The 10,918-nt window shown below is 39.1% G+C and overlaps 1 protein-coding gene across 1 annotated transcript; it reads left to right on the top strand.

The window, feature by feature from the left end:
• The first annotated feature begins 4,625 nt into the window (after positions 1–4,625).
• LOC133129652 (G-protein coupled receptor family C group 6 member A-like) lies at positions 4,626–10,918 on the top strand. The gene is made up of 7 exons (XM_061243884.1): positions 4,626–4,722; positions 5,311–5,602; positions 6,181–6,755; positions 6,867–7,041; positions 7,261–7,473; positions 7,721–7,838; positions 8,057–10,918. The coding sequence occupies exons 2-7, from the start codon at positions 5,318–5,320 to the stop codon at positions 9,322–9,324; spliced, it is 2,634 nt and encodes an 877-aa protein (XP_061099868.1). The 5' UTR covers positions 4,626–4,722; positions 5,311–5,317; the 3' UTR covers positions 9,325–10,918.

Here is a 10,918-nt window from a genome sequence, read left to right as displayed (position 1 = left end):
GCAGTCACTGAGTTATATTTTCTTGGCGTTGTAATTATTACTTTTGTCTGATATATAGGTTACCTTTCAGTACTTAGTTGCAAAGGTTGATGTAACTGTTGTTATCATCAGAATGTAAATGGTGATCAGTAATCTTTAAACAGGTTTGTTTACCCTGAAAGCGATCATTGTTTGTCTTTGTAACTGAGATCTGCCTGTTGTTTGCCCCCTCCTTGTGGGACAGCTGCTGGAAACAGGTGATCAAAACCAGTTTGGGTGCTGCTAAGTGCTGACCATTATTCTCCAACCGTTTTTTCCCAGAGAATGCCTTTTGGCAAATGGCAAAGAAGTTCTCAGCTGTCAGCCAGTCACAAAGGAATAGTGACTGCAATCATCAGATTTTGCATGTTGCCACTAATTTGTTTCTGTATTATAAGAATAAGAACAATAACATAGCTTCAAACAATTAATGAAAATCAAAACATTAAAGATGGGCAAAGTTAAAATAATATAGGCTGGGATTCAATCAATATTTGCCCATTGACTTTAAAATATTTCATTTTAAGTTTTAATTTATCTTGGAAACAACTGCTTAATACATTAATTCTGGTTATTGCTGAAATCATCAATGTATGTTTGTTAGGGAGAAAGAACTTATTTGGACAAATTAGAATTTTTAAATTCAGGAAATTTCATGAAAAAAATAGAGAAAAATGAAAAAACATTTCGAAAAATATTTAGAAACAAATGTAAAATTGAAAAGTAAGTTTTAATGAGCAAACTTTAGCAGACAAGATTGGAAAGCGACTGTGGGTTGGTGATTATTTAATTGGTGATTGATTGACCTTTTTCACGCTTTAAGATCTCATTCAATAGAATACCATAACAATGTAGCTAGGGCCATGCATTGCTTTAAATATATTAAACACTAGCTTAAAATCTGTTCTAAGAGCTACTGATAGACAATGTATTCTGTATATGTGTGTAATATGTGTATATCCTAACAATAAACCCTAGGTTAAAACATAATTAAAGGTGCCTCTTGATAAGTAAAAATATGACCTTCTGTTAGTGGTACTGTTGTGGCACTCTTTACATCTGTGCGGTAAAATCACCCACTTCTGAACTTCCAAGAGTTTTACGGAAAATGGCTGGTGTTCCCTTTACCTAAGATCTCCTAAGGATATGAATAACTTCTGAACAGTTACCGTCACTTCATTTATGATGAAATGCTTTGAGAAGATAAAATCCTGCAGAATTGTTGCATCAAAAAATAAATAAAACTGCACAATTGCTGGATCCACTTCAGTTCCCATATATTGCAGGAGCACGAAAAGTGTTGAAGATGCTATCATACTTTATTAAATGTCTAGAAACATATCTTTAAACTTGGATAAAAGAAGGCCCATGTCCAACCATTAGTCATCAACTTTTCTGACACATTCAAAGCCGGCTCATCTGCTAGCTGGTAAACGGTGGATTCAATTAAATTCCCTTTTTCGTTCACATTTTTACAAAACACTATACAAGCAAAAGGCAATAATATGCATGGTATTATTTGGCATCAAAGTCACTATTTGAGTCACAGGCTCATTATGAGTATTTTTACCAGAACAAATGTGTCTTTTGTAATATGTGTGTATTTGTGTGAGAATGCATAGTAAGAGTAAGAGATAACCTTAAAAACTTAAATTAATGTGTTACAGATATTATAAATTAAGCATTAAATCAATAATTAAAACATGATATTATTATCTTCCTATCACATAGCTTTCAGTGAGCTAACTTGCAGTTCAGTTTTGCTTTTCTGCCAGATGGTGGCAATATCGACAAGGATTTACTCTTTGAAGTCCTGGAAAAAAGTTTTAATTCAATGTTTTTGTTGATACTATGTAGCAGTAATATAAAAAATGTAATCCATTACCTTATTTAGCCTTTATGCTGTGATGGTGTCCCTTCTATATATATATATATTTTAATCTGCTTCTGTTTTTAGCTTCTATGTTTTCACTCACTGACAAGCATCTATCATAGTAATTGGATTTCCCCTGAAACATCAGGAACCTTAAATGTGACTTTTCAGGTTTTCAGGCATTGAGGCCATCGTCCACATGCAGGGGTATTTTGTCTTCTCTGATTTGCAGGTAACACGGAAATTCCGCATGTAAATCATTGTCACATTCCAAGATAAATCACGCAGATAAACTGACAGTCAATCATCACACACTTTGGCTGGGTGAAACCTAAAAATAAAGCTGAGGATGTAATATGTCATATCTATGTTTATGAGATGTAGGTGAGTGCTGTGGAATTTGTACGATTGTGTGATGTAGAGGCGAATGAGACTGAAGCAGTTGTAGAGACTGGCAATTAGGGGTGGATTGGAGTAGAATATTTTGGTGACTGGGGCATTGCAATACAAAAGCATCATTGTGACGAATTTCAAAGACTGCAGTGCTGTTGTAGGGGAGACCGGAGATGGTTGTCACATGGGTTGGTTGTCACACTGCTTATATCTCGCTCCCTAGAAGGCGCTGTGCAAAGATTTTGGTAACAAAATATTCAGTTTTGCTGTCAGCGTTCATAAATTTAATTAATAAGCCACATATCATTGAAGTGAGGGGGGGATTAATCTTTTTCATGTCAAAAAGTAAAATTTCAACTCATTGATTTTTTTATTTTCTTCAAACAATTATCAGCATTGAAAACTGTGAAGGGAGGGCTATCATTTATTGAGGTTTTTATTTTGTTAGGCTACATGTGGTCACCAATTACAATTCTAGCAAAAATGCACTATTGGGTTGCTTGTCACATTTCATTTTTCATGTCAAATCTATAGCCTAAAACAAATGTCTGTCCCTACATATTTGATCTGATGTTATCTGGTTATGTCCATCAAAGAAATGTGCTTTCTACCTAAGCTGTACCTTACCTCATTGAGAATTTTGTTAAGCAAGGTTGCTGATAAAACTGTTTAATTTAAATGGTCAGTGTGTTCTAAATAAACATCTGTGTAATAGATATTTCAAATTTCTACAAATTTAGAACTTATTTGGTGACTACAATATTTATGAATGTTGAAAAAAAATTTTTTTTTCTTTTACTGAAAACCATATTGGGGTTGGTTGTGACAAAGTGACAGGTCATCTTTGTGAATTTATTACTTTTTCTTATACTAATGCAAGAGAATAAAAGGTATACATACTATTACCAAAGACTTAAAGGGTGGCACTAGTGTTGCATCAAATTACTTTTATATGACATGCTGAAATTGAGTCAAAGTGTGGCAACCATCTTCGGTCTCCCCTACTCCTCAGAGATAATCATCCAATCCAATTCAAGCTACTTATCAAGAATTGTGAAAATATTTATGTATTTATACAGGGTAAGTTGATCATTCCATGCTAACTCAAGCTCAAACTTACTGTAAAAATGCACCTAGATACACAGAAATGCCCTCAATGTATATTTCAATTTCTGCTTTGACCAATGATCAGTCAACCTAATGTGAGATATGCATCTTGAATGAAAAAAATGTTCTGCCTAAAAAAGAGGAAGTTTTAGAGCATGCCTCTGCTTCATTTAGCATGAACTCACTTTGATACGCACGTGAGCATGAGCATAAGGATACCAGTATTCTCATATTTCTAATCTCAATCAAAACTATGCAAATATGCATTGGGAATACAGTGAATGCTGTGGGAAATGTCATTTCAGTCTACCCTGTAACTTGTACTGAAGCTAGGATGACTAATAAAATTAGTCAGCAATCATCAATCGATTTTTATATAGTGGGATATTTTCAAGTACATACATACGGAACAGGCAGTATATTTACACTTTCCATGCAACACAACAGCAAACAATAACACATCACAAATCCTATTAATGTAAGCTTCACAAATCTCTTAAAAGTCTATATTGGATATAACACATTAATTATTGTGGCTATAAACCATACGCATTGCATTAGAATACTGTATGTAAAATAAAAATACCCAAATTTAGGCAAAATAAAATTTATTGTATGAATTTTACTGCTGTGCAGATTGAAAGACCTCCTGTGCTGGGTGCCAATAATACTGGAGCCCACTGTAATTGCACTGCGCCTGCATCACCCCTACACCCATGTTCACTTCCTCAACTACAAATATTTACCGTTACAGTCAAAACAGGCAGAATTCAGTGAAGTCATGTTTCACGTTTGAGACCTTATCCCATCATTTGACCATAATTTTTATCTGCTTTAGCACCTGTACATTCTTGTCAGGCCTGTTTCTCCGGTAGTTTTTGGGAAGTGGAGGAGGGACTATAAATTATTATCATTTTCTGTTGGGAATTTTATGCTGTGCCTCAATCTCCCCCATCTCTACATTGGTTTCTGCGATAGAATGCGGAAAAGTGTCATTCTCTGAAGCACCCTCATTGTTTTTCAATACATATTAAAAAAAAAACTTTAACACCTCCCTCTTGCTCTGTACTTTTCCTCTCGATATAAAAATCGAAGCAACATATACTTCCCCTGTGTATATGGTGCTTCACACCTGCGCGCAAGATGCTGTCCCACCTTTTTCAATGCGTCTTCGGTGTGAGTCTGCTGCTTAGTCTCGGGGGATGCTGTGATTTTTCCCTGTCTACCTGTGGGGCTGAAGCACCAGGGGACGTGCTGATAGGGGTGCTGAACCCATATCATGTCACAGCTTTGCTTAATAGAACATGGCCGGATAGGTTCAAGTGCACTGGGTGAGTATTGTGTGTGTGTATCCTGCTACTGCACTCTCAGAGAAAGGGTTCCAAAAGAGTCCTCTGCTTCTCTATAGGGGAAACCTGTTTAGTTCAAGGACTCTTTGTGAGGCAGAATGGTTCAAACTGTATTTACACCTACCGTAGATGGTTACAAAAATAACAAAAAAGTCAAAGAAACCCTTTTCTGAGAGTGACAAGTTCTTCATAATGTATTTTCTGTAGTAGACACAGAATGTTTTTTGTGTTGATCATGTCAAATGATTTTATTTCTAATTTATTGAAAATATTGATGAAAAAAGTACATGACTATGTATTGAAAAATTAATTGCTGGGAAATAATATTTATTCCAGTACCAATACAACTGAAACAAATCAGACATTGGTTATTTTTAATCTATTGTTTATAAAATTCCTTTTATTATACCTGTTACTTTTTAAAGGTTATCCAATCACTGAAATAATTAACAGGGTCAATCTTTACAACATCAGTGGCAATATATTACAGTATAACAGTTAATTAAGGTAGGTTAAGGCAGTGTAAAGGTATATTCATATTCATGAATTTCTTCATTTGTTGTTCTTCAGTTTTGATATGGAGGCATTTGTGCGGACCTTGGCTGTGATCCACAATATTGAACAGATCAATGACTCTGGCTTTCTGCCTGGAGTTCGGCTGGGATATATTGCTTGCGATACCTGCTCTGATGCCACCAAAGCAATCCACATCACTGAACGGCTGCTGTCTACCAATGGCTCACTGCCCATCCAATGTGATTACACTGACTATCGGCCACCGGTTAAAGTCATCCTTGGAGCTCGATACTCAGAACAGTCGATCCCTATTGCCAGGCTACTGGGTTATTACATGGTCCCCCAGGTGTGCAAAAATAACTAAATCTAGCTTAATCATTTAAGAATCAAAGAGCACATTAAGGTTGAAAAAGGGCAACCAGATTGATTCCATGTATAAAAAGAAAGACTTTAGATGCTTAATCTCTTTAAGATTACTAAAAGGAGAATTAGGGGTGATTTAATTGATTTTAAATTCATTAAAGGGATTACTATTGGATTAATATTAGATTCTATTTAGCTTTTATTCAAACTAAGCAGTAGGTACAAAAGCTGAGCATTGCTGGGCTGTATGTCCTGTTCTCATCAAAATGTCATGTCATGTTAAGTTATTATGTTATCATGGACAGATAATTTAACTCAGCTGCTGTATTAAATATTAAACATTTATACAACATTATCAATGATACTTATGCTCCGTTTACATTCAATATATCAAACTTGTTTAGAAACCTGTTTTTAACCATGAAATGGAAATTCTGGAAAATGTATTCTTGTAAAATTAATATCAGTGTTTCATTCATAATCGAATCATCTAGTTGAATTTGTGTTTTTGTGCATACTTTTCCCCCCTAAAACCTGTCTTTGTCTACTGTGCCTTATCAGATCAGCTGCACATCCTCTGCACCAACGTTGAGCGACAAGGATCGCCACCCATCCTTCCTGAGTCCCATACCCAGTGACGAGCACCAGACATTGGCCCTGGTCAAGCTCATATCCCGCTTCAGTTGGGATTGGATCGGTGTGGTGTATGGGGACGATGACTACGGCAATGCAGTCTTCAGGGAATTCTTGTTCCATGCAGAGAAGGCAGGGGTATGCATGGCCTTTCATGCGGTTGTGCCACATAATTTGGGCCACAGCAATGGTCAGATCCAAGAGGTGGCTGAGCATATTCGCTCCTCCAGTGCCCAGGTGGTGCTGCTCATCCTTAAGTCACAGCTGGTGAAGGAGCTCTTCCAGGAAATGATCCGCACCAACACTTCCCGAACATGGATCGCCAGTGACACCTGGTCTTTTTCCCGAAATCTTGCTAGCATGGAAGAAATCAACAAAGTGGGCGACATCTTTGGCTTCACCTTTGTCACTGGAGAGAACCCAGGATTGAAACAGTACCTGCAGAAGCTGCAGCCTGGCCCGGGGGCAGTGAACCACTTCATCCAAGAGTACAAGCAGCTGAGGTTCAGCTGCACCCCAGAGCTTCTTCAGCACAGAGACTGCATCAACAAAAATCCTGCAGAATTATGTCCCCTCTCTGACTCTCTGAAGTTAAAATCCCCAAAAGCTTGCAGCCAACCTGATGCTGACCCACAGCAGATGGATGATGACTTCCTGATTGATAATGTTGACCTGACCGAGACCTACAATGAGAGACTGGCTTTGTTGACCATAGCTCATGCCCTAAAGAAACTCTTGAAGTGTAATAACACTACTTGTGAAGGGGAAAAGAACTTCCAACCATGGAAGGTACATAAAAAGGGTATTCTAAACACCAGGACTGCTAGATTCTAAACACTGCTAGAAAGTTGCTCTATGAATACAATCATGTGCAAATTAAACCAGTAGAAAAAGCATCAGTGGTTTACAATACTGTTATTATCCACTTACTTTCAAATATAAATTTTAGTTGCTGTTATTGTAATGATTTGACCATTTGTTGTGGATTTGTCTGGTTTCTCTTCACAGCTTCTGGAAGAACTCAAAAAGGTCCATTTTGAATTAGATGGTCGGCAGCTCTTCTTTGATGAGACTTTAAACTTCATGAATGGCTATGACCTGATCATGTGGGTAAAGGCTGGAGACAAGAGAGAACTCAATGTGGTAGGAAGATATCGGCAGAGTGATGGAGAAGTGGAGCTGATTAAAGAACTCCAGTGGATAAACACCGACAACAACACAGTTAGTTGAACTTGATTGGATACCTGAAGTATAAATGACTTTCAAAGGCTGTCTATGACATAGTTGACTATTAAAACCAGGCCATTATAGCTTTGAAAGATGAAAGACTTCTAAAACCATTTTGCCTTCACTCAGACTGAATCGTTTTTTGACAGAGCAAATTATGTATTTGTTATGAAAACAATTGAGAGACGCAGCTCAGACAAATGTTGAAGTCTCTCATGTGGATTGTCTTTTTGTCCCCAAGGTCCCACAGTCCAGGTGCTCTAAGCCATGTGCACCAGGTACAATAAAGAAGGTTTTCAACATTTCCTGCTGTTATGACTGTACACAGTGCGAGGAAGGGACCTACACAGACAAATGGAGTGAGTAACAAATCAATCAGGGTGTATACATGTGCACCGTGTATTCATGCTTGGAATATATACATAGTGTAACATTTTCTCCTTTATTTCACTTTGCATTTTTTTCTGATTGTTTTTTAACTTCCTGAATGCCACATATCAGAGAAGCAGAGACACAATTTCCCATTGTAATAACATCAGCCTGACCCTCTTCCATGCTGTCTGTACCTTTTCTGCAGATCAGATTACCTGTCAAAAATGTCCCAATGGTACTTGGTCTCTGAGGGGGTGGAGCCATTGTGATGAAAGAACAGAGATGTTTTATAAGTGGGAGGAGCCTTATGCCATTGCCCTGGTAACTGCAGCAGGGGTGGGCATTCTACTCCTGCTGGCCATTCTAATTGTCTTCCTGCTGCACCGAAAAACGCCTGCTGTGAAGATAGCTGGTGGAAAACTGTGTTATGTCATGATTGTTGGGCTGTCCATAAGTTTTGGAAGTGTGGTGATATTTGTGGGCAAGCCTAATGACCATCTCTGCCGGAGCCGTCAGGCTATGTATGCCCTAGGCTTTACCCTCTGTGTCTCTTGTATCCTGGTCCGGGCATTCCGCACTTTCCTGGCCTTCCTGCTGGACCTGGACAGACAGTACCAACTCAAGAAGCTCTATAAGCCCCTTGCTATTGTCATCCTAGTTACTGTAGGCCAAGGGCTCATTTGCACCTTCTGGCTGATTTTTGACTCCCCGCAGGTGATAACATTTGAACAAGGCTTGGAAGAGTGGCTACAGTGCACGGAGGGAATGGGTGTTGGCTTTGCCATCATGCATGGTTACATTGGCCTCCTGGCCTTTGTCTGTTTCTTGCTGGCCTTCAAGGGCCGGAAGGTCCCGCAAGATTTCAATGAGACAGGCAACATCATTTTCAGCATGCTCATTTACCTGTTTGTGTGGGTGTGCTTCATCCCAATTTACATCAGCAGGGACAAACTCAATGAGCGCTCAATCGTCCAGGCTTCTGCTGTCCTGGCCTCAAGCTATGGCATTATCTTCTGTCACTTTGTGCCCAAGTGCTACATTGCACTCTGTAGAAGGAAAAAGAATGACAGAGCTGCGCTAGAGCGCAGATTGCGAATTTTTTCAATTCAATCTACAGTTTCTGTGTTTGACATGTTATCCCAGGAGTCTGGGCTAGGCACCATGGATGCTGTGAGCATTGATGACACCATAGATGCTGTGAACACAGAAGGCACCATAGAGGCTGTGGGCATTGATGACACCATAGATGCTGTGAACACAGAAGGCACCATAGAGGCTGTGGGCATTGATGACACCATAGATGCTGTTAACACAGAAGGCACCATAGAGGCTGTGGGCATTGAAGGCCCCGTAGATGCTGAGAGCACTGAAGGTATGACAGAGGCTCTGAGCACTGAAGACTTACACAGGGCTGGTCCAGGCTTTGTGGGACAAGCAGCCCTTCTTGGGAGCCGCGGTGGTGCAACAGGCTAAGATGCAGCAGACTTGCGTTGCAGTTCACTGCAGTTGCACACCAAGGACCGGGGTTTCGATTCCGTGGAGCGGCACAATTGGCTCGCTGCTCCAGAGGGAGGGTGAGCGGATCGCTGCTCACAACAGCACCCCGGGCACCTCGGAATCACGGTCACGAGCTAGAGACGAGACGGCTTGAAGAAGGCATGTAGATCTCGGATTGCGGCCGTGGGGTGGGGTATCCCCCAGCTAACACTACTTGGATTAGATAGGGTACAATTGGCTGCCAAAAAAAAAAAAAAAAAAAAAAATCTGAAATAAAAAAAGAAGCCCTTCTTGAAATGAGTGCAACCCCTACAGATCTATTCCTGTTCCTCAGAGGACCATCTCTCCAATCTCACAGAATTGGAGGTCAAAATGCTTACCTGAAGGAGAGAAGCTGAGGTGGCAGAAGGACCAGAAGTCAAGGGAAGACTCCTTTGCATGCTCTACTCTAGACACATTGTCTAGAACAAAATGTTGACCCAGTCCATTCTGACTGTGGCTGGTACTGGGTGGCACAGAAGCGAAAACATCACCAACTAGCACAATGGCTACATGCATTTTGTAGGAAGTGCTTGTTAGTCAGAATTTTCCAGAATTAATGGACGCTGTTGCAGCTGTGGGGATGGGCCAGAAATTACATTCGTCATTATGAACTGAAAAATAAACCCTTTTTTAAAATTAATTTTAGTACAGGTGACTTTTATGTGCTTATATATGTGCTGTTGTAGAGGTTTTTGTAACGATACATTTAACCTTATACCCACAAAATTAAACAGCGAGAAGTTGTAATATCTATTTCCGTATTAAACATGTATATTTATGTAATCTCACATTAATAGTGCTGCATGAATGCACAAAGCTGTCTGTCCGACTTCAGGACCACTGTCAGGACAGCAGAATCCCCCCCCTATTTCGACGCAGATTCAAAACACACCTTTTCGAACTCTACCTTAGTCCTCCCTCCTGATTTCCCCCGCCTCCCCTTTCTGATATCACTCCTTGTCTAACCCAAAAAGAATTGCACTTATGATGACGACTATATGTTTAGAACAGCATTCCATGTGTATTTTCCTAGTTATGTATGTGATGCTTTGACTTTGACCTATGCACTTGTAAATCGCTTTGGATTAAAAGCGCCTGCCAAATGACAAAAATGTAAATGTAAATGTAATGAACGTTTTAAAGTTATACTCCACAAAATGTATGTGTAAACTGAATGTGTTGCCCTTCACAAGGTGCTTTAACTCTTGGATACAGTGTATCCTACCCTTTGTTACATAGTGTTCAGTTTTCTTTCATCCCTGAAATATAAACATTACATTAATGCAAAATAATTTCTACAGATCACATTATTTGTTCAAATTAAGTCAACTGTCATAAATACATATTTGTATATGTGGTAGGCACTGAAATATTCAACTGATTTAGATTTCCTTATCCTGGACAACTGTATATACTTTGGTACATATCACCAGCAGTCTTTGTTAGACACCGCAGCAAATGCTTCACTGTAATTCAATCCCTGTATTTTTCAATGTGGATGGCATCTGTATTTTGTCATCTATGATGT

Source organism: Conger conger, chromosome 5 (assembly GCF_963514075.1).
Source record: "Conger conger chromosome 5, fConCon1.1, whole genome shotgun sequence".
NCBI classification, from domain to species: Eukaryota; Metazoa; Chordata; class Actinopteri; order Anguilliformes; family Congridae; genus Conger; species Conger conger.
This window is presented reverse-complemented; position numbering and strand designations above follow the sequence as displayed.

What these genes read in the sequence shown, in the direction of transcription:
- LOC133129652 (XM_061243884.1), top strand. Translation starts at nt 5,318, where the DNA reads ATGGAGGCATTTGTGCGGACCTTGGCTGTGATCCACAATATTGAACAG. An exon ending in GTTATTACATGGTCCCCCAG is followed by an intron (nt 5,603 to 6,180) that starts GTGTGCAAAAAT and finishes GTGCCTTATCAG; the next exon opens with ATCAGCTGCACATCCTCTGC. An exon ending in AGAACTTCCAACCATGGAAG is followed by an intron (nt 7,042 to 7,260) that starts GTACATAAAAAG and finishes TTCTCTTCACAG; the next exon opens with CTTCTGGAAGAACTCAAAAA.